Source organism: Pipistrellus kuhlii, unplaced genomic scaffold, assembly GCF_014108245.1.
Source record: "Pipistrellus kuhlii isolate mPipKuh1 unplaced genomic scaffold, mPipKuh1.p scaffold_m20_p_176, whole genome shotgun sequence".
In the NCBI taxonomy this organism is placed as follows: Eukaryota; Metazoa; Chordata; class Mammalia; order Chiroptera; family Vespertilionidae; genus Pipistrellus; species Pipistrellus kuhlii.
The window spans coordinates 61,713-85,771 of NW_023425489.1; the positions used below are offsets into that span (position 1 = coordinate 61,713).

Sequence of the window (24,059 nt, forward strand, 5' to 3'; positions counted from 1 at the left end):
TTTAATATAAAAAATCACTCATTCCTGTCATTTGCCACTTTCTCTGGTGTATATGCCCCCTTCGTGGCCAAGGTCAAGTGCCCATGTGAGGTCCTCACGCAGACTTGGGAGGTGATGCACAAACTGACTTTCACAAAGCGGTACAAGCCGATGTGGGACAACGTTAACATCACACTGATTGCCCCACAGTGCGTCTATGCCCCTTCCCATTGATGTGTCACGATGGTTTCTACTTGAAGGTTTGGGCACAGTTTCTGTGAAAACACAAGAGCACAAACCCCACCTATCCAGGTGAGATGCACAATGGAATGTCTTAATATCACTTGTGGGAGAGAATCGTGAGTCCATAGAATCCTACTGCATGACTTGTAGGAGTGTCAATTGTATTCAACAATTCAGAAACCACATGACACTCATCTAGTTAGAGACACACAGCTTCGACTTTAAGGATATACCATAGAGAAAATGTGCACATGTGCATCACACACAAGGACATTGAAAAGAGTTATTTTTTTTCCCAACCCTCTCCATCAAGAAAACCACTATAATATTACATGCATCAGAAAAGAGAAACGTTGGTGTTGTGTGTAAAAATTCAGATAGTTTATGTCAACCAACATGTACAAATTGAAATCACAAAGGTCATGTATTTCCATGTTCACACATCATAGCTAATACAAGTAGAAGAAAATAAAACTATGTGTTTGGAACTATTCTATTTACCCAACATTAAAAAGGAGGCATTAGATGAGTGAGATTGTGTCCTACTGGATATACTTATAAGAATCAAAAATGAGACAAGCAATAATCATTATGCTGTAAGGCATGGTGAACAACATAGACTGATGAACAAGAACAGACCCAGAGATAAGGAGCCATGGGTCAGACTGTTTGACCTCAAAGGGAGTGAGGGGTAAAAGAGAGAGATCAACCAAAGGACTTATGTGCACATATACGAGCCTAACCAGTGGTCAAGAACAATAAGGGGGTGGGGGCAAGAATGGGGGGGGGAATTGGAATGGGGGGTTGAGGACAAATATGTGATACCTAAATCAATAAAGAAATTAATTAAAGAAACAAAAGAAAGAAAAACCTTTAAGAAATAAAAGTAAAAATAAAAAAGAGACATTAAAGGAAAAAAGACGTGTATTATTTAGGAACAGATAACTAAGATAAACCACACAAATAAAAGAAATAAAGGAATTCCAGGAAACCCATGATGATGCTTATAAGTTAGAAAATGTTGGCAGGTTTTGTTCAGGATGGAAACCACAGAGGCTTCTGGAATCATGGCCGCTTTCTTCTCAACGTTCATTTGATGACTCATAAGTCTACTAGTCACTACTCACAGATAGAGCATTTCTGTTCTATGACCCTCATTATTTCCCACACAAGTTAGTGGGGTGCAGACGAACTGGGGGGAGGTGGGCAACCACACCCTTCACGAGTGACCATATCTACCACCAAGTGGTTGTTGATCACGTGCAGCAAACCCTTCCCATGTCCACATTTTGTTTTCCACACCCATGGCCTCATCTGTCTCATCAGCCACACCTGAGTCCAATCCCACAGGGAGTCTTTCCAGGTGAGAAACTGGGGCCCTGAAGGAAGCAAATGGCCAATCGCAACTGAGATGCCATTCAGAATTTAAACTGGGCCCTAGCCGGTTTGGCTCATTGAATAGAACATGGGACTACGAACTGGTGGGTCCTGGTTTCTAATCCAGTCAAGGGCACATGTCTAGTTTGAGGGCTTGATCCTCAGGAGGGGGTATACAGGAGTCAGCTTCCCAATGATTCTCTCAACAATGATGCTCTCATTTCTCTCTCCCTCTTCTTTCCTCTCAGAAATCAATATTTTTTAAAAAAAATATATTTTATTGATTTTTACAGAGAGGAAGAGAGAGAGATAGAGAGTTAGAAACATCGATGAGAAAGAGTCATCAATCAGCTGCCTCTTGCACACCCCCCACAGGGGATATGCCCGCAACCAAAGTACATGCCCTTGACCGGAATCGAACCCGGGACCTTTCAGTCCCCCAACCGACGCTCTATCCATTGAGCCAAACCGGTTTCGGCAATAATTTTTTTTTAAAGTATATTTAAAAAAGAGAATTTGAATGAGGTCCATGAGAGCTTCGGCCCCACAATGGCCCTAGAATCTGAACTGTTGTCAAGCCCAGCATTGTGGATGTGGGGGCGCGATTCCAGAGGTGGGGTTCACATCCATCAGGTGGTGGTGTTCTGTCACACCCCTGGAGTGGTTCCAGATTGGGATTGGTTCGGAAAGAAACTCTTCTTCATATCCTCTTTCATGAGTATATTCTCAAAATTTTGCTCTGGCCAAGTGTTCTACCTTCTCTGCTAGACTCCCACACTTCCACAAGGGAACCCTCATCTGTGGGTGGTTGTCAGAATTGATGTTGAATGAAGGCATGACGGTAGAAATCCCTTGTTCTGCAAGCCTGCTAATGTCTCTCTGGATGTCTGCCCTTCCTTTCTGACAGCTTCCAAGTTTTGATATGATATAAGTCCATCATTCTCTTCCCTAATCATACATAAATTCAGGCAACTATTTTCTGATTTCGCATGTCACTTATTTCAGGCTGGTTTGAGACTTTTCGTATCTTCTTAGGGCTGACTGCTAATTAAATTGCAACATTCTTAGGAATGTAATGTACGTGAGAGCAGTTTGAACAGACATAAAGACACTATCTGATTAGCCTATTAAATGCTAAATACGGTAGGTACAATAAGAGCCTTAAATACACAAATTCCTCCCGTTGCTACATACATTACTTTATTATTTATTTATTACAAATAATTTTATGCATATTTGTATAATGTGTATAATACAAAGCTTTATAATTTGTACATATTAGATCAAGCATTTGTGTCATTTGTTTTTATAAAAAGTTTTTTTCCCACCCATTCCATTGATCTTATAAATGTTCGGTTCAGTCTCCAATTATCTACAGACTTTTTGTACTTCAAGGACATGTCATAAGATCAGTGGCTGCCTCACACAGTATTTTTAAAGCAAAAATGAATTTTATAACATATTTTCTGTGTCATATTGTTGAATATTTATATAGCAACCAGCTAATGTTATTAAATAATGACAACACATTTGTTATTTATTCAATGTACCCTTTAATGATTTTGTTTGTGATCAGATTGGATGGCTGCATACATCTGATTTTGCTGTTGGGTGTTCTCTGACCTAACCCTTGAGCCAGTCCATCTTTTAATGTTTGGTAATAAGTTAAAACATTTTAATAGCTACCACCTCTTATTGAAGTAGGAGTTTTCTGTCAAGTAGCTTTTAACCTTTAATTAAAGTTCTCTAATCATTTTTTTATTATTCAACTACAGTTGACATACAATTCAATATTAGTTTCAGGTGTACACCCTGTTGACGAGACATTATATTGGGTCGGCAACTACGTAATTGCGGGCTTTACACACATATGGCTTCAGTTGAATTTTTAGGTTTGCAGACGTAGTACAAATGTAAAACACATTTTGTTATTTGACATTTGGCTATTCAGCTGTTAATCAGTAAAAAAAGTTTTTTGATCTGTTTTGTAGTTTTCGTTTGGCGTTCGTTGAAAAATGGAAAATCAAAAGGAACACTTTCGTCATATTTTGCTTTTTTATTTCCGCAAAGGGAAAAACGCATCGCAAGCTCATAAAAAGTTATGTGCTGTTTATGGTGACGAAGCCTTAAAAGAATGGCAGTGTCAAAATTGGTTTGCCAAATTTCGTTCTGGTGATTTTTCACTCAAAGATGAAAAACGCTCTGGTCGTCCAGTTGAAGTTGATGACGCCCTAATCAAAGCAATAATCAATTCGGACTGTCACAGTACAACACGTGAGATTGCAGAGAAACTTCATGTATCACATACATGCATTGAAAATCACTTAAAACAACTTGGCTATGTTCAAAAACTTGATACATGGGTTCCTCACGAACTGAAAGAATCACAGTTAATGCAACGCATTAGCAGCTGCGATTTGCTAAAGAAACGTAATGAAAATGATCCATTTTTAAAATGACTGATAACTGGCGATGAAAAATGGGTTGTTTACAACAATATCAAGTGGAAAAGATCGTGGAGCAGGCCAGGTGAACCAACTCAAACAACATCAAAAGCTGATATTCATCAAAAGAAGGTTTTGTTATCAGTTTGGTGGGATTACAAAGGAATTGTCTACTTTGAACTCTTACCACCCAACCGAACGATCAATTCTGATGTCTACATTGAACAACTAACGAAATTAAACAATGCAGTTGAAGAAAAGCGGCCCGAATTGACAAATCGAAAAGGTGTTGTATTCCATCATGACAATGCAAGGCCACACACATCTTTGGTCACTCGGCAAAAATTAATGGAGCTTGGTTGGGATGTTTTGCCACATCCACCATATAGTCCTGACTTTGCACCATCTGATTACTTTTTGTTTTGATCTTTACAAAACTCCTTGAATGGTAAAAATTTCAATAATGATGATGATGTCAAATCGTACCTGATTCAGTTTTTTGCTAATAAAAACCAGAAGTTTTTTGAACGTGGGATTATGATGCTGCCTGAAAGATGGCAAAAGGTCATTGATCAAAATGGTCAATACATTACAGAATAAAGTTATTTAGTTCCATGAAAAAATTGTCTTTGATTTTCTTTAAAAAATCCGCAATTACCCAGTTGCCGACCCAATATAACCCAAATCAACGTGCCCTAATGCTTGAAGGCTGGACCACAGGTTGAAGGGGAGACTTTAACACAGGAAATGAGGGGCACTGAGGAGGAACTATGACTCAGAAGCTTGTCCCCAAGAAGTTTCGGTAGATGCTGTGGCCAAGGATAAGAGAGAGAAGTCCAAGAGGGAGGCTGTGATAAAAAGAAGAAGAAGAAGAAGAAGAAGAAGAAGAAGAAGAAGAAGAAGAAGAAGAAGCAGCAGCAACACTCAGGGCCGGAAGAGACGTCTTTCCTTCCCTTATTTTCCTGCATTTCCTTCTGTGCCCACTGTCACAGGGACATCGCCCTGAGCTGCACACGGAGAGGGTGAATGTGTCCCTGCTGATCTGAGCTCTGCAGGCCCCAGGGGCCCACGTCTTCCTGAAGCGTCTCCAGGACCCGGGTGGCACTGTCCATGGTAAGGACCCCAGGGAAGTGCTGATGGACGGGCTGGGGAGGAAGGAAACCCCATGGGGGAGGCTCTGACAGGGAAGGACTTGCCCTGGGCCACCACACCTGCAAGGCGCATCTCAGGACTCTGCAGATCTATATCCTGCTTCACCATGGAAACCAGAAGCAGGCTCTGGGAGGCGAATGTTCCTCTTTCTGTGGGGCTGTTGACATGAGAGCCTGTGACCAGGAAGGCCTGCCTCCGAGGGCCACACCCTTTGTGTCTGTCTGTTCAGAGGACACTGTGGCCTCTTCCATTAGCTCAGCACGGTACAGAGAGAGGAGACACCATGACCCCTACCCTCACGGCCCTGCTTTGCCTCGGTGAGATTGTTGGGGGGGGCGGGGAGCGGGGCTGGGAGGCCTGGTCTGTCAGGACCCCAGGACTCAGGGGGCTCATGGGGAGGAGGGAGCTGCTCAGGGTTCAGGGCAAATCTCTCACAGGGACTCTCTTCCAGGGCTGAGTGTGGGCCTCAGGACCCCAGTGCAGGCAGGTGAGTCTACCCACGTGTCCCAGGTCCAGCTCCTCTCTGTGGAAGAGGGACCACACAACAGGCAGCCTGGGATGGAGAAGAGCAGTTCTGGGCTGACAGACGGAGAACACTGGGGAAAGTCCTTGGCTGAGAGCTCTGAACTGAGGGTGGGGATGTCTTAAAACCCAGCTACTGGCTTCCTTCCAGGGACCCTCCCCAAACCCACCATCTGGGCTGAGCCAGGCTCTGCGATCCATTCTGGAAGCCCCGTGACCATCTGGTGTCAGGGGACCCCAGGGGCTAAGGAGTATCATCTAGAGAAAGAGAGAAGCCCACGACCATTGAAAAGACAGGAGCAACTGGAGCCAGGGGACAGAGCCAAGTTCTCCATTACATACATGACAGAGCGTGATGCCGGGAGATATGGCTGTCTCTACCGCAGCCCTGCTGGCTGGTCAGAGCACAGTGACTCCCTGGAGCTGGTGATGGTGACAGGTGAGAGTACACTCAGGGGTCCCAGCCTCAGGCTCTGCCCTCAGGAAGGGGGTCTGCTCTCAGGGTGTCTCCTTGTCACAGCCCAGCCCTGGGGGACATGAGGGAGGTGTAAGCCCATTTAACATGCTGCCTCTTCCTCTCCTAGGATCCTACAGCAAACCTAGCCTCTCAGCCCTGCCCAGCCCTATCGTGCCCTCAGGAGGAAACGTGACCCTTCAGTGTGGCACATGGGAGAGATTTGACATATTCATTCTGACTAAGGAAGGAGATCACAGGCTCTCCTGGGCCCTGGACTCACAATACGCCAGTGGGAAGACTCAGGCCCTGTTCCCTGTGGGCCCAGTGACTGCCAGCTACTGGTGGGCGTTCAGATGCTATGGCTGCCAGAGGGACAGACCCCACGTGTGGTCATATCCTAGTGAGCCCCTAGAGCTGCTGGTCTCAGGTGAGTCCAATTATTGCCCCATCCATGGATTGAGGCACCAGACACATTATTGCTGGGAGGAGAGCCCCTTGTGAGAGATGGGTGGTGGGTAGGTACAGAGGCTCCTGGACCAGAGACACAGAGAGACAGTGAGACCTGGGGGCCAGGAGAGGTAAAAGTGTTTATGGGAGGAGCAACCCTTGCAATTCACGTCTGCTCTCCCCAGGTGAGTCTGGGAAGCCCTCCCTCCTGACCCAGCAGGGCCCCATTGTGGCCTCTGGACAGAACCTGACCCTCCAGTGTCGCTCTGATGTCGGCTATGACAGATTCGCTCTGCACAAGGAGGGTAAACAGGACCTCCTCCAGAGCCTTGTCCTGCAGCCCCAGGCTGGGCTCTCTCAGGCCCACTTCCCCCTGGACACTGTGAGCAGCTCCTATGGAGGCCGGTACAGATGCTACGGTGGATACAACCTCTCCTCTGAGTGGTCGGCCCCCAGCGACCCCCTGGACATCCTGGTGGCAGGTGAGGAGCCAGTGGGTTCAGTCAGGGACCCAGACTCTGCACAGGCCCTGCTGAGGGTGGGGGTGTCTCAGGTGGTGAGGCCAGAGTGAAAGTTCAGGCCCCAGGGAGGGAGAGAGACAGAGAGGCAGGGGGTGGGAGGGGAGAGTGGAGACTCAGAGAAACAGAGACAGACAGATAGGAGGGTCCTCAGAGAGAGGCCTGGTGACTCTCAGGGCAGAACAAGGGGGACAAGCAGCCTTCACTCTCCCTCCCTCTCTCTCTCTCTAGGATGGCTGACTGACAGACCCTCCCTCTCGGTGCAGCCAGGCCCCAGTGTGGCCTCGGGAGAGAACGTGACCCTGCGGTGTCAGTCACAGAGCCAGAGGGACACTTTCCTTCTGTCTAAGGAGAGGGCAGCTGATCCCCCGCTGAGTCTGAAATCAGAGCACCGAGCTCAGCAGTACCAGGCAGAGTTCCCCATGAGCCCTGTGACCTCAGCCCATGGGGGCACCTACAGGTGCTACAGCTCACGCAGCTCCTCCCCCTTCCTGCTGTCACACCCCAGTGAGCCCCTGGAGCTCCTGGTCTCAGGTGAGGGCCCCTGACCCTGTCTGCTGAGCTGTCAGCTCAGGGTTCTATCCTGAGAACAATCATGGGCTGGAATGGAGTGGGGGCACACTAGGGCTGGTCACCCAGAAGACATTTGCACTTCAGAGACCCTTCCCAACGTCCCATGCACCCGGCCCCCTCACCTCAATCCTGAAAGTGCCAGGTGGGCAGTGGGAGGGTTTGAGTGGCCACAGTGCAGATGCAGAAGGAGTTTGAGTGAGGTGGGGTCTCCAGGGTCCATCCCAGATTCTTACCCTCTTCTGTCCTCCTTCCCAGGAACCTCTGGGACCCCAGCACCCCACCCACAGGGCCCATGTCCACAGCTGATAAGCCCCTGGGTCCCTTCTGCTCAAAGGAAGCTAGAGCACCCCAGGGTGGTTCTGAGTCTCTCAGAGGACCTAATGCCCACCTGACACCTAAGATAGGCTTATGTCCCAGCGGAGGGATGCAGGGATTCCAGGAGATATTTCAGAGGGACCGCAGGCCTCCAGGGACTCTGAAAATTCACCCTTCCTCCACCACAGAATCAGGCCTAAGAGGGGGAAGTGAGGCAGGAGACAGGTGGGTGGTCATGGCAGAGGGAATTGTGGGGGAGGGAGAGTTGGAGGGAGGGTTGGACTGAACTGGGAGAAGGCAGCACCAAACCCTCATTCATCCTGATCCTTAGGAGGCTCTGAGGATTGGTCCCCTCTGCCCCATTGAGTCGGGCCCACAGAGGCTTAAATGAGGTTCTTTTTTTTTTTCTTCTTTTTTTAAATATATATTTTATTGATTTTTTTACAGAGAGGAAGGGAGAGAGATAGAATCATCGATGAGAGAGAGTCATCAATCAGCTGCCTCTTGCACGCCCCCTACTGGGGATGTGCCCGCAACCAAGGTACATGTCCTTGACCGGAATTGAACCCGGGACCCTTCAGTCCACAGGCTGATGCTCTATCCACTGAGTCAAACCGGTTTCAGCTTAAATGAGGTTCTTGATAGGGAGGTTGTGGTTCCCTCCATGGGGAACAGGGACTGAGACATGAAAAGATTTACAACCCTTGAGAGACACTGACTTTGACCCGCCCTTCCCCTGTCTGGGCCTCGGTGTCTCAGGTGTAAAAGGAGAGAATCCTTGTCCAGAGCTTACATTTCCTGTCGGTTCTGGCCTTGACCTCCTGGGAGAGGGCCTTACAGGGAAGCCCCCTGGACGTGATGTTACGGGGCCTGTCCCCTCTGTCTCAGTGACGGTGACACTATACAGGGAGGAATGGGCAGGACAAGGGTCCAGGCCCTCAGTCCTCCCCCTCAGCTCAGGCTCAGCTCAGAGGAGGGAACAGGATGGATCAGCACTGGGTCAGCCCCTGGCTCTGCTGCTCCTGCTGTGGGGTTGGGGGTCCCTTCTCTCCTCTGAGTGTCAGGTATCTATCTGCTCATCCCTGGTCCCCTCCTACTCACAGGCTGCTGGGAGATGAGGTGACATAAAGGCCTCACAGAGCTCAGGAAGGCAGAGCCTGCAGCCCAGCCCCACCTTCCCAAGGGGGCATCAGGGCCTGAAAGGTGGAGAGGGATCCAGGAGAGACTCATAGTCCACCTTTCACCCTGCCACTCCTGTCCCTGCTGTGCTGGGGGCGGGTAATGAGAAAGAACCCTCAGCTCCAGATGAGAGACGTGGACAGGCCCCTGCAGAGGAGGAGCCCAGAGCACGAAGCTGGTGTTCCCCTCGGGGCAGCGTGAGGCCAGCACAGGGAACCCACAGTCCTGGCTTCCAGCTCCACCCCGTCCAGGCTGTGTGACCTGTAGCACGTGGTTAACCTCTCTGAGCCTCAGTGAAGTGGGTGATGGGGTTATCAATCCCTGGTGCATGACTGTGTGAGGTGAGAGGAGATGAGTGACAGGCCCCAGCATGAGCCTCACACACAGTAGGTGCTCATTCAATGGCTTCACTGGTTCATTCATGACGTCACTTCTGCCCAAGGTCCCAAATGGAACATGAACATCCTGATCGGGGTCTCGGTGGCCCTGGTCCTGCTGCTCTCCCTCCTCCTTTTCTTCCTCCTCCGACATCGATGTCAGAGCAAAGGCAGGATGTCGGGTGAGTGGGGAATGGGGTGACCTGGCGCCCAGGAGGGAGAGGGGCTCAGAGCACCTGCCACAGGAAACCAAATAGATGCAGAAGGTGAGCTGGGAAAAGGATTTCTCCAGAAGCTCAAACCAGAAAATGTAGAAAGAAAGCACTCAATGTCAGCTTATATCTAAGCTAATCTTTCATTATTGTCAATGCCATGCAGTAGGAAACTTACACACACGGTATGTTAAGGTTTCCTCGTTTTCAGTGGAATCACGGGGTGGGGCGGGGTGGGGTGGGGCGGGGGAGGGGGTTTGTTTCTAACCTCCCAGGGCTGAGACTGTCCCTCTTGATCAGCCCAGAGAGGGGCTAATGTCCAACCTCCTGCAGGAACCACACACCGAGAGCCCAAGGACAGAGGCCAGCAGATCAGGTAATTCCTGCCCCAAAGTCCCCAAACATCCACATCCTGTGGCCCAGCTCTGCCCCTAACTCTCCTGTCTTTCCCCCCCCCCACCCCCACCCCAGCTCCAGCCCAGCTGTGGACACCCAGGAAGAGCACCTCTGTGAGAGGAAGAGACAGCTGCCTGGGCGGGGGTGTCACAGGGTTTTTGGGAGATGATGGGGGAGGGATCAGATGGGAGGCTGCGGGGCCAAGGGTGAGAAGGACTGAGATGCACACTGCCTGACCTGGCTCTGCACCTCACCCTGGGTTAGTGGCCCATCTGGGAGCAGGCAGGGTCTGCAGCCCTGAGATCTCGGGGACCTTCCAGGAGACACACCCTGTTCTGCCCCAGCAGATGCTGCCATGAAGGACCCACTTGGGAAGAGCATGGAGCTGTACCCTCTGGTGAGACCCCTGCTCCTGTCCAGGCCACCAAGGACCTTCTGTTTCCCATTTAATCCAGTGGACCCTTCCCTGTCCCACCTCACCTGCTTCTCAGCAGCGTCCACACTGACCTCCCCTCTGGGCCCCCAGGTGGTCCTGTTGTGACTCACTCCTCCTGGTTTACCTGTGACCTCATGCCCCCTCCTACAGGGCCCCCTTTGCTGGCCCTTCATACTCTGTCTGACCTTGTGCAGCCCCAGGTTTCAGGAGGAGGCAGGAATGAGTGACTCACCACAGGTCCCCAGGACCCCTTCATTCATTCATCCAGCAGATGTGAGGGGCTCATAGTTTACCGGCTCCATTTAGGGAACATGGTGCTGCCCTGAGCCACACTGTGTCCACACTCCTCGAGCTCACCTGTGGGCGAAGGAGACAATATGAAAACAAGCAGACAGTCCCAGAGAGCAAAGTGCTGTGAAGGAACATACAGCAAGAGGAGGGGATAGAGTGCATGGTGGGGGGACAGGGAAAGAGCAGGTGCAGAGGTCCTGAGGCAGGGCCTGCTTCTTCAGGAGGAGGGGCCATGAGGCTGGAGCCCAGTGAGCGAGAGAGAGCGCTGAAAGTCAGAACCACAGAAGCATCCAGAGGCCCCAAGGCTTGGGAAGGCCCTGCCGATTCCACCAGGAGATAGATGATTGGCAACATAAGGATGATTGACAGGAGGATTTCTACTGTGGAATAGAGGGAGACACTGTTCTGTCTCACTGTCTCCTTCAGACCAGGCAGGATGATGGCCCGCATGTAAGCCACTCAAGACCAGGAACCAGGCAGGAAATGGCCACCTCTCCTTCCTCCCTGACACAGGAACTGCTGGACACAAAGGGCAGACAAACAGAAGAGGACAGACAGGTAGACATTCCGGTGTGTCCCATTCTCTGCCAGACCTCCAAGGCTCCCCTAACCCCAACCAAGTGTCATCTTTCTCTTTTCCCCTCCCCTGCTCCAGGCTGCTGTATCTGACATCCCCCAAGATGTGACCTATGCCCATCTGAACCCCTCGACCCTCAGAAGGAAGACATGCACACTCCCTTCCTCCCCATCAGAGGAGCCCCCAGATGAGCCCAGTGTGTATGCTGCTCTAGCCATCCACTAGCCTAAAGGGGAGACCCCACATTCCAAGGAGGGGCAGGGACCCCCCCACCAGAAGACATGGGAACTGCTCTTATAGACACTTAGCTCATGACCACAGCCTGGAGACCACGTGCAGCCACCAGCAGCTTCTGGGACCCACTGGGAGTCACCAGATTCTACAATTGAAGATAAATAATATCTCTATTTTTTGTAATTAAAAAAAGCACACAGAGAGAGACATACCAATAATCCATGTGTGACTTTAGTACCAAAACGGAAATAAGAGAATGCTTTAACTGAGTGATAATGTAAATATTACACATCAGACCTATGAAATGGACAATTAAGAACCGTGAATGAATATATTGGAAATGCATAATGGGAGCACAAAGAAGCAGCCAACGTGTGTTTCAGCAGCTGACTGAATGAAGATGTGGTCAAATATACAATGGAATACTACTCGCCATAAAAAGAGGATGCAGTACTGCCATTTGCTACAACATGGGATGGATCTGGAGAGTTGCACGCTAAGTGAAATAACTCAGGCAGAAAAGGACAAAGAGTCATATGATTTCACTCATATGTGTATGAAACCTGAAACTCTGACCTGTCACGTATATTAAATACATTGACTCGTAATTTAAAACTTTCCTGCGAAGTGAACTTGGAGTCGGGAAAGCCTCGCTGGTAAATGCTTCTGAACACGTATGTATGTATGAAACACACACACACACACACACACACGGACACACACACACGGACACACACACATATGGACATGCACATAGACATGCACAGATACACACACACACACACACACACATAGAGGGGCATACACATGGACATGCACACACACACAACAAACTTATACCAGCTTCTCCTGAAATAGAGAAGGAAGGCATATCTGCCCAGCACAGTTTATCAGGCTAGAAATAAATTGATAAGAAATTCAAATGAGGAAGCTGCAAACTGGCAAGGTCACAGGAAGCCCTCTCACAGGAACTTAGATAGGGAATCCTCAACAAAATACTCAGGCAGAAGCTTGCCACCGACTGATGATCCTCAAAGGGAAGAGTAGAGATCAAGCAAAGCACTTATATGCATATATTCATAACCCATGGACACAAGACAGTAGTGAGGTGAAGGCCTAGAGAGGGAACCGAGGCAGGGAGGAGGGGTCAATGGGGAAAAAATGGGGACATCTGTAATATTTTCAATAATACAGATAAATTTGAATAACTAATTAAATAAAATGATCTAAAAAATAAAACCTATGTACCTAAACAAGATCTGTCAATACATAAAGTGGATAATCTAGTATGACCATGCAGGTGTGTGTTTTCAGGCAGACATAGTGGGTTTCATATTTCAAAAAGTTAATCAATACAACTCAAATATTAAAAGAACAAATATCAACAGAGAATAAATATCTCTTTTATCAAAAGAATAAGTACCTTTTATATCCACAGAGGCAACGTTTTGATAAAATACAGAATCAACTTGTGATGAAAAACTCCTCAGAAAATAAAAGAGAGTTCTTTTTGTCCAATGTCTTTTGTCCAAGTGTCTTTAAAACTCTTTATAAAATAAACTAGAGACCCAGTGCACAAAATTTGTGCATAGGTAGGATCCCTAGGACTGGCTGGTGATCATGGCCAATTGGGGCCTTCTAGCTGCCTGCTGGGGCCTTCCTTCATTCCACGCCACCCACTGATGGTCAGTGCAGGAATCAAATTTCCAAGGGGACACTGCATATTAGCCTTTTATATATATACTAGAGGCCCATTGCATGATATTCGTGCAAGAACAGGCCCCTGGCTTCACTCCCAGCAAGTCCTCACTTCTGTCTGGAGCATCACTCCAGTAACTCCCTCCATCACCTCCCTTCCCCTCACAGCAGGCTTCACACTGCTCCGGCCTGCTTATGCAAATTAACCTCCATCTTGTTGGGTTAATTTGCATATTCACTCTGATTGGCTGTGGGCATAGCAAAGGTATGGTCAATTAGCATTTTTCTCTTTTATTAGTGTAGTTAGATAATGTTTAAAGGTAAAACTAGAAGTTGTTTTGTCTGCAATCGATACTGTGACAAGAATATTCACCATCACTATTTCTATTCAGCACTGGAAGAACCAACCAAATAAATAAAGGTTCTTTAGAAAAGGTATTAAGACTGAATGGATGGAGGGAAGGGGGCTTAGGGGACTGACTGGGTGAAAAAAAGTGAAGGAGTTAAGATGTACAAATTAGTAGCTACAAAACAGTCACTGGGGTGTAAAGTACAGCATGGGAAATAAAGTCAATAATATTGTAATAACTATGTATACTGCCAAGTGGGTACTGGAAATATTGGAGGGGATCAGTCTGTAAAATATATAATTGTGTACCCACTATGTTGTACCCTACCCCATGCCCTTACCTCCCACTACTGTCTTCATCCATAGGTATAAGACTTTTGTCCAATGTCTTCCCACACCCCTCAGACTCCCTTCCCGCTGAAAATTGTCAGTCTACTCCCTATGTCCCTGATTTCATTATATTCACCAGTCCATTCTGTTTTTCAGACTTTTTATTCATTTTATTTTTAGATTCACTTGTTGGTAAGTATGTATTTGATGTCTTTTTGTTGTTTATAATTTTTATCTTTACCTTTTTCTTCTTCTTTCTCTTCTTAAAAAAATATCCTGGTAAATGCTTCTGAATATTATACGTGTATTAAATACACACACACACACACACACACACACACACACACACAGGGACATACACACACTCAACATACTTACACAAGCTTCTCCTGAAGTAGACAAGGAAGACACATCCCACAACACAGTTTACCAGGCTAGAAATAAATTAATAAGAAATTCAAACAAGGAAGCTACAAACTGGGAACATCACAGGATGCTCTAAAATCCATGTGGCCAAAGTCCTAGAAGCAGAGGATGAGACTTCAACTACTCAGGAAATAATGGATGAAATTTCCCCATCATTGTCAACAGTCATAAGCCTACATATTCATAAAACCCAATAAATTCAGAATAAGTTAAATCCAAAGACATCCACACCAAGACATATCATAACCTAATTAAGTGGGGGAAACTAACAGAAAACACACACACACACACACACAAAGAAAAAAAAAAAAAAAGAACTGGGTGCAACTCTGGGTGTGGGAAGCCGCATATGTCAGGTATACTTAAGAGGACAGATTTGTCAGTTACCAGGTGACTAAGAAGGCTGTGGGTTTGAATGGCGCCCCATTCCAGGAACCTGGGCCCATGGCCATGGGACCAGCTAGCCCCCATACTGCTAGCAGTATCTGGTGTACAGGGGGTCTGTGTGAATTCTCTGCTGAGCCCCTGTGAGTTTATGTCATCACATCACCTGCAATAGAGATCTAGATGCTATTTATTATTATTACTTTAAATATAGTTTTATTGATTTCAGAGAGAAAGGGAGAAGAAGGTAGAAACATCAATGATGAGAGAGAGTCACTGATAGTCTGCCTCCTGCATACCCCACACTTGGGATTGGGCATATGCCTTGATCGGGAATCAAACTGTGACCTCTGGCTCATAGGTCAATGCTCAACCACTGAGCCACACCGGCCAGGTGAGAGCTAAATGCCATTTAGAAAGTTGCTCCTGATGTGCCACTGGTTCCCAGGAACAACTCGATGATATCCAGGGTCTTTGCAACTGGAACTATCCCTGAGGAGGGTATTGTCATTTCCATCTGGTCACCAGGTAGCCGTCCAGTGTCCGATGAGAGAGGTAAACCTGGTGCCATAGCCAGAGATTCCAGAGGGTGAAGGGAAGTCACACAAAATGTTAGATACACAGCTGCCCACACCAGGGATCCCTCTCCCTCCACTGTCCACTGCTGGGTCCTGTCTGGTTGGTGCGATGTTTTGGCATACGGGTGCTCCACAGCTTCACTCTGGAACTCTGAGAGAAAATGCCTTCCATTGGCAGATAAGCAGGCAATGAATAGGATAATACACCTTTCCAAAGGGAACGTGATGAAACGAAGGTTCTTGCGATGGGGACATTAACCTGGATGATTTGGGTGAGTCCAGTGTCTTCACAGGGGAGAGACCAAGAAACAGGATGATGAAATCAGGAGGTTGTTGGGATGGAGGGAGAGGTCAAGCACGAAGAACCACAGGCAGCTCCTGGAAGCGAGAAGAAGCAGGGACACTTTCTCACCCCAGTGCAGCCCAGGGAGACTGACTGTGTCCTTGTGACCTCCAGAACCCGGAGATAAGAAATTATCTTGTTTAAAGCCACGAGGTTTCTGCTCATTTCTTACAGCAGCAATAGGAAACCAACACAGACACTTCTGCTTCCTCTTGCCTAATGCTTGCATCATACATCCTTTCATCGTTTTGCTTTGAACTGATTGGCACCATGTATTAAAGTGAACCTTGCCGCCCTGGCCCAGTGGCTGAGTTTGTCGGAGTGCAGCAAAAGGTGGTGAGTTGAGTTCCGAGTCAGGTCACATACCTACATTGTAGGTTTAATCAGGGTGTGAGTGGAAACTAACAGATTTCTCTTCTCTTCTCATCTCTATTCTCTCTCTCTCTCTCTCTCTCTCTCTCTCTCTCTCTCTCTCTCTCTCTCTCTCTCTCTTAAATTCAATGAAAATGTATCTCCATGGGTGAGCATTAATAATTAAAAAAAGAAATAAAAAAATAAAGTTAACCTCTTGTCAATCAGAAATAGTTGGCTCTAACTTCTTGATTCAGCCCCAAAATCTCTGCCATTGCCCTGGCTGATTTTGCTCAGTGGATAGAGCATTAGCCTTCGGACTGAAGGATCCTGGGTTCGATTCCAGTCAAGGGCACATACCTGGGTTGGAGGCTCAATCCCCAGTTGGGGGCATGCAGGAAGAAGCCAATCAATGATTCTCTCTCATCATTGATGTTTCTATCTCTCTCTCCCGCTCCCTTCCTCTCTGAAATGAATAAAAAATATTTTTTTAAAATCTCTGCCATTTAACTGTGCTTTCAGCATTTACATTTAATGTGATTATCAGCCATGATGTTTTTAGGTGTCCCATATTGTTTGTTGTTTCTGCATGTCACCCCTGTTACTTGCTCTTCTGTTTTCCCTTACTGCTCCTCTTTTTAGTTTTCTTTTTAGTGTTTTTTTTTATTCCATTCTAATGTATTTACTGGTATTCTAATTATAACTGTGTGCATGATGTTTTTTGAAGGGGCTGTGGTAAGTTTTACAATATAGACACCCAATTTCACAAATTCTACACAGAGTTCACATTTTACTTCTTCAAGGAAAATGCAGAAGCCTAACAGCGGTGTAGGTCCTTCTACCCTCACCACTTTATGCTATCGTTGTGACGTGTTACTTCTACATACATTACACATCCCACCAGATCATGCAACTTATTATTTGCTTTCGGCAACCATGCATAGTTTTTTAGACGTTAGAGAAGAAAAATATGCTATAACATTTACTTAGCTATTTATTTAGATAGTTTTGTTCTCTGTTTATTCTTGAATTTCCAAGTGTCCCTCTAGGATATTTTCCTTTCTGCCAGAATAACTTATCACTGCTTTTAAGCACATCTGCTGGCAATAAATTTGCTCAGTGTTCCTTCCTCTGAGAATATTTTGCATCCATTCCTGAAGAATACATCCAGAGGAATTCCAGGTTGACTCCTCTTTTCTCCCAGGACTTTAAAAATCTACCAACCACAATGGTTTCTGATAGGAAACCTGTAATCACTTCAATCATGTTTCTTTTGTATGAAATGTGCCATTTTTCTCTGGACCTTTGCAATTTATTTTTACTAGTTTGACAGTTTGATGATGACCAATATTGCCATGGACATGAAGATATATAACTGGGTTCCTTAAACATGTAAATGTATGACTTTCAGCAAATTTGTGAAATAGCTGATTATTTCCTCAAACCCGTTTTTTCTTCATTGACATCATTGTCCTTTGCTGGGAGATCAATAACATAAATTGTGGCAGGTCCCCGAGTCTGTCTGTGTCCATGTTGAAATCTGGATCACCCCCCACGTGGGTGCTTGCTCAATGCTGGAGATGGAATTCCCAGTGTGAGGGAGGAGACCTGCTTAGGGAAAGAGGGACCCAAAGAAGGAAGCAATGACTCAGAGGTTTCCAAGGAGAGCCATGGAGAAAAAGATGGTGCTGACATACAGAAACAGGAAGTCAGTGAAGGGAAGTGTGTGGGGAAAGTCCACAGTCTCAGTGGGGCCCCGCTTTCCTCCGAGAAATGGAAGTCAGTCTTCTCAGCACCTCACAGGCCTCCCTCTCCCCTGGGGTGGTCCTCCCTGACACCTCCAGACACCAATGAGAGTGGAGCAGCCTTCACTTCCTCATTGAAGCACTTCACAGAGACCATCAACTCACTCCATGGACCCCACTGAGCCCTTCTGAGGAGTGTCCCCCAACCCACCCTCCACAGACTCAAGATGTCTCATCTGTGTCATTCAATCAGCCTTCTTCCTGGTCCTCCAATCCAGGCACCACCCCTTCTCCACTCCTCTCCTCTGCCCACCTCCTGAGGACCCTTCCTATAGCCCCATCTGGTCTGAGCCTGCCTGCTGCACCCCTTCACCAGTTTCCACCTTCAAAAGAGATCCAAGTTACACATCTGATATTCAAGGCTATGAATGGTCAGGTTGAGCTAAACTCACCAGCCCCAGCAAACACGACTCTCCCTCCACAACCTAACTCACCCAGTAACCCACACTCCCCTCCACACCAAACCATACTCAGCAACTGCGCTGTTTACAAATTCTGTGCAGTTGGGTGAATCAGTTGGTTAGAGCGTCATCCCGATATGCCAAGGTGGCAAGTTCAATCCCTGGTAAGACCACATACAAGAATCAAGCAACGAATGCATAAATAAGTGGAACAACAATTCTCTCTCTCCCCCTCTCTCTCTTTCTCCTTTCCAACCTGCAGGACCAAGACCCATCCTGTCTCATCTGACTCAACTGAAAATGGACTTCGTGTTAAAGGTTTTTGTAAGAGTTATACACAAAAACCACATCAGTAACTTAAGATACTGACCAACAGACCATCCAGGGGCCAGGTGAACGTTGGAATTTTATTATCAATAGCATTAACAATCAATAGAGCCATTCTGCATGGCATTTTCATATCGTGGTTGCCTTTTTAAATCAGAAATCTTTTCATACAATATGTTGATTTAAATTTATCCCATTGACTTGGAGCTAAAAAATCCCAAATATTTGTGTGGTTCACTAGACCTGTGTAACTTGCTTGAGCCTTCGCCTGACCGCTCTCACTTCTGACCACAGCTCAAGATCTTTCTGGTCCAAGACAACCCCCGGCCCAGCCCACCACCTCTGGGCTTCTCCCTGCTCATGCCGTGGTCAGTCCATGCCTGAGAAGGACCCCCCTCAGCCAGGATCCATGATGCATGGCATCTACCTGTCATTGAACCTCATTATCGCATTTCCTTTACACTCCCAACGGGTACATGAGACGGTAACTGAACTCTTTGCTGTCTAAATATAACATCTGCTTCATTCCTCTCACCCCCATGAGTCCAGGGAAAGGATCCCCTGATCTTCAGGTACTCTGGTGCCTGGGCAGTGACAGCCCAGGGTTACTGCTCAGTAATACTAACGGATCGCCTGGGCAATGATGAGCAAAGGTTATTGCTCAGTAAGTACTGCTTGATAGCCTAGCCAGTGATGGCTCAGGGTTACTTCTCAGTGATGGCCCAGGGTTACTGCTCAGTAATACTGCCTGATAGTGGGAAAAGCCTGGCCAGTGAAAAAAGGGAAGAGAATTGCACTGACAGAGGCTCAGGAAAGGGAAGTGTCCTACACAAGCTCACAGAGGGATTTAGAAAAGGCAGAGTCAGAATTGGGCCAGAAACTGGGTGGGGTCCTCTCCTGCCCTCTTCCTCCACCCTCCTCACCTGGGAAGGCTGTCTCCCTCTGGATTTGGGTTTGGCATGAGGTGAAGGCAGAGCCTGTGGGGTCTGGTGAGATTCAGGTCAGTCTCAAAGGTCCCACAGCTTGCTGTCCCCTAAGGCCCACCCTGCGGGTGGGGGGGGGGGGGAAGAAGGGGGAACTTCCCTTCCTGTGAGGCCACTGATGAGGAACCAGTGACGTATCACTTGAGGACTGGACCTTGTCACGCCCATTCTTGCCTTTGTTCCCAGACTCTGTGGAGTTTATGTCATCTACACATTGGGACCATGTGAGGAAGCACCCTGACCCAGAGCCTGCTGCCCTTCTGAGCCTCGGTGAGCTCCAGGGGAAGGGGTGGGGAAGACACAGCTCGTGGCCATCACTGGGCTGACGGAATGGTGAAGGGAAGGGAGAAAACGTGCATGTGTAGAGTCTCTGAAAAGAGAAGGGAACTCCCAAGTTCACACAGACTCTGTGAGAGGCAGGAACTGGTGGTTCCTTCTGCTCTACCCTGAGCCCTGCACCTTTGGGTACTGGGACCAGGGTCACCCTCTGGATTGGGGTTGGACAGGAGTTGGAGGCAGAGCTCGGGGGGTTCTGCTAAGAATCAGATCTGGTCCTGAAGGTCCTTGGACCTGCTGTGTCCTCAGTCATCCTTCAGGGAGAGCAGAGTGAGGCTGATGAGGAAACAGGGACCTGTCACCTGGAGCCGGGGCCCTGTCACATCCATACATCTGCTTGTCCTGCTCACCTCTGTGGACTTTATCTGTCACCAGTGCCGCTGAGGACCATGGAAGACAGCACCACAGCCTTGACCTCCATTGTCCTCCTGGGCCTTGGTGAGTTGGTGGGGAAGTGGGGAGGGCACCCATGGTCCTGGCCTTGTGAGACCCCAGGACCCAGGAGGCTCAATGGTTACTGGACTCCTCAGGGAGGAGACATGCTCAGCCCCAGGTCTGTCCCCACTGCTCAGGGGCTCACACCAGGCCTGGAGCTTCTATGTGTGCTTGGGGATGGTTCTCACAGGGTCTCTCTTCCAGGGCTGTGTCAGGGCCCATGGAACCAGGTACAGGCAGGTGAGTCTACCCCCCACCCCCCTGACCTCCTGCTTCAGCACAGTCACCGTCTGGGCAGCTGGGGAGACACGGGGTTTGGAATAAAGGTGGCCAATATGGGGGGACCTGGAAGTGATAGCTGGGGAAAGTGGGGAGAAGGACATCCCAGACATTTCATGTCTGATTCCTTTCCAGGAGACGTCCCCAAACCCTCCATCTGGGCTGACCCAGGCCCCATTGTCACCAACGGGAGCTCTGTGACCATCTGGTGTCAGGGGTCTCTACAGGCTAGTGCCTACGTTCTGTACAAAGAGAGGGGCTCTGAGCCCTGGGAAACAAAAAAACCACAGGAGTCAAGTGGCAAGGCTGGCTTTCTCATTGGAACCACGACCTCATCCCACGCAGGGCAGTACCAGTGTGCATATTACACCATTGGGAACATACTGTCAGAGCAGAGTGACCCCCTGCTCCTGGTGGTGACAGGTAAGGGAGACACCAGGTCCCCTCTTCACTGTGGGCTCCAGGTCACAGGCAGAGGGAATGAAGTGTGGGCTTAGGGAGATCCCACCCCTCACAGTACACACCTGGGGTATGAAGATGACTGTCCCTTTAACACAGACCTTTTCTCCTCCCTCAGGATTCTATGGTGCACCCTCCCTCTCAGCCCAGCCAGGCCCTGTGGTGGCCTCAGGAGAGATTGTGTCTCTCTCCTGTAGCTCACTGTTCACATCAGGCCCTTTCCATCTGTTTAAGGAGGGAGGGGCTGACCCGAACCTACACATGGTGGCAGAACCCAGGAACCATGCTGGGACATGGCAGGCCATCTTCCCTGTGGGCCCCGTGAGGCCCACCCATGGGGGCACCTACAGATGCTATGGTTCTCCCAGCTCCAACCCCAACTTGTGGTCACAGCCCAGTGCCCCTCTGCACATCGAGGTCACAGGTGAGGGACAGGCTCGGGTGCATCCCCAACTGTTTCCTGGGCTCCAAATGACTGTACTTTGTGTTAACTGGGACCCTGGGCTCAAAAGGGGTCAGTGACACTGGCCTCTTGGGGACAGACCCCCAGGCGGGAGGCTTAGGGAGGGACATGGGAGACAGCTATTTGTAAAGTTGAATAAATGCATAGCCCATTTAGAGAATTGCACCTCTAACATTGTAATTTGTGAGTAAGCTGTGTGATTCCTGTAGGTTTTCTAAATCGTAGTAAGTGCTCATAGGAAAGCTGTTGTTCAGACACACTTATATCATGACCTGTGAACCGCCCAAAGACTCTCCCTGTGGGCTGCTTTTCAGTTGATCCTCTGATATAAAATAATAATCCTCAGCAGTCAAAGGGAAAGTCACTTCTTTATTCCCGATGGCATACCTATTTTACTCCCTCCATGTCCCATAGGATGGAATGATGGACAAAATGGGCCATAGCTTCCCCTCCGGAAAACAGCTTCATTCACACGCAAAGTTATGGCAATGCAAATCTATTTACAAATTTGCATTTTATATTAGAAGCACTGTGGCCACTTTGTTCCCATCCCTTCTGTTTCATTAGGGTTTACGAGGAATGGTCTCTTTTCCTGACAGATGCACATCCCTCCATAATTACCTTTTCTCTGACCTTTAACCACATGTCACCCATTACAAAGGCTTCTTGGTGTCACCCATTTGGATATTCACCCAACTGAGTGACGCTGATCGTCCGTGTGCATTTTCTGAATTGTGGAGCTGACATTTTAGGGTTATTGCATGGGTCACTGTAATGAGAAGTCCATAATTTTGTTTATATCTCCAGTTTATATCAAATAGGGTAACAAATTGACAAGATTCCCTAGTTTGGGTGCTCACTCAGTAATGAAATTAGGGGGGTTTTCTCTGTGACTGAAAGTTTGAGCCACAAGTGTGGACATCCTTGGTTATGACCTTTGTTGTGCTGTGAGACAAAGCAAAAGCTCATACCATTATCACCCATATGCTCACATTTCTCATTTGGTGAGTATATCTACACTGTATGTATTCATTTGTATAATTGTAGAATAAATGAGTTAAACCCTAGCTGGTTTGGCTCAGTGGATAGAGTGTAGGCCTATGGACTGAAGGATCCCACTGTCGATTTTGGTCAGGGGCACACACCTGGGTTGGAGGTTCAGTCCTCAATAGGGGCTGTGCAGGGGGAAGCCAATCAATGATTCTCTCTCATCATTCATGTTTCTATCTATCTCTCCCTCTCTGAAATCAATAAAAATATATTTAATGAATAAATAAATGAGTTAATAGAAGAATCAATAGATGAACAATTACAGATGAGGATGGGCCTCAGAGAGAAGGGGCCTGGGTGGGCTGGGGTAAAGGAGACCCAGCCCAGACTTCCACCCCTTCCTGCTCCTGAGATTCAGGAGCCCCTGACACCAATGCCTTCTCCATGGAACCTGGGTCCCCATATGTTGGGAATGGGGGATCTGTCAGGTTTAGGGGAATAAGATCATGAAATTTTGAGTCTCGGGCTGAACACAGAACACACAGCTCTGAGTTATTTCTGAATTGGGACCATTTTCCTCCTCACCCTCAGTTCTTGATAAGAGTTAGTTGTGCACAGCTAACACTTATCAAGGTGACTCAGAGCAGGTGCTGAGTTCAGACATCACAGGGACACTGATGTCAAGGGGAGATGGGAACCACGGTAGACACCAGAACCCTGGAGATTTGGTTCTACCCTAACCTTTGTGGCCTTCGTATCCATATTTTCCAGCCTCCAAACCCCAAGACTACACAGTGGAGAATCTCATCCGGATGGGCATGGCTGGCTTGGTCCTGGTGGTCCTTGGGGTGCTACTATTTCAGGCTCGAAACGACACCAGAATGACTCATCATGCAGCCAAGATGTGAACACAGAGGCAACAACACACTATTCAGAATGGGGCATCCTTGGAGCCTATCTGATGAGCTCAGGAGGTGCTTAAAAACAATGTAAACCATAATTGGGGAAACTGTCACCAATTATGTCCAGGCAAGACTTGGTAGGTGTGGTTTGGGTGCAGGAAAACATGGAAGTTGCCTCCTCCATCCACATGAGGTGCTGTCTCTTGCTCCCTGTGCTCAATGACTCTCCTCCACTGCTCTTCTGTTCTCTCCCGAAAACATGAGGGTCCGTCCCACATGGCTGGTTTGAATTCACATCTATACACCCCTTCATGCTGGGTCACATCCATCCCAAGAAATTGTGGTATCTTCATAACCCCGGGATTGTTTTTAAATCAAAATGAACAAAGTAAAATAAAATAATAAAACCCTGATACCTGCTCCACGTGGTCCAGCCCATTGCACATTTCCACCCCTCCTACCATCTCCATGGGACTTTTTCTTTGTATCGT

At 47.8% G+C, this 24,059-nt stretch overlaps 1 protein-coding gene across 6 annotated transcripts in view; it reads left to right on the forward strand.

Annotated features, from left to right (window-relative positions):
• LOC123651018 (leukocyte immunoglobulin-like receptor subfamily A member 3) overlaps positions 1-23,675 on the forward strand; it is a 79,073-nt gene extending 55,398 nt beyond the window's left edge. The window contains exons 1-10 of one of the 6 annotated variants that reach the window (XM_036441601.2): positions 4,984-5,156; positions 5,427-5,512; positions 5,647-5,682; positions 5,869-6,156; positions 6,302-6,601; positions 6,807-7,103; positions 7,371-7,673; positions 20,890-21,177; positions 21,332-21,637; positions 23,438-23,675. In XM_036441601.2, the coding sequence (XP_036297494.1) occupies positions 5,479-5,512; positions 5,647-5,682; positions 5,869-6,156; positions 6,302-6,601; positions 6,807-7,103; positions 7,371-7,673; positions 20,890-21,177; positions 21,332-21,637; positions 23,438-23,574 (1,989 nt within the window). In that variant the 5' untranslated portion in view covers positions 4,984-5,156; positions 5,427-5,478 and the 3' untranslated portion in view covers positions 23,575-23,675. The other 5 variants (XM_036441608.2, XM_045582919.1, XM_045582917.1 and 2 more) reach the window with 5 other exon arrangements.
• The last annotated feature ends 384 nt before the right edge of the window (positions 23,676-24,059 follow it).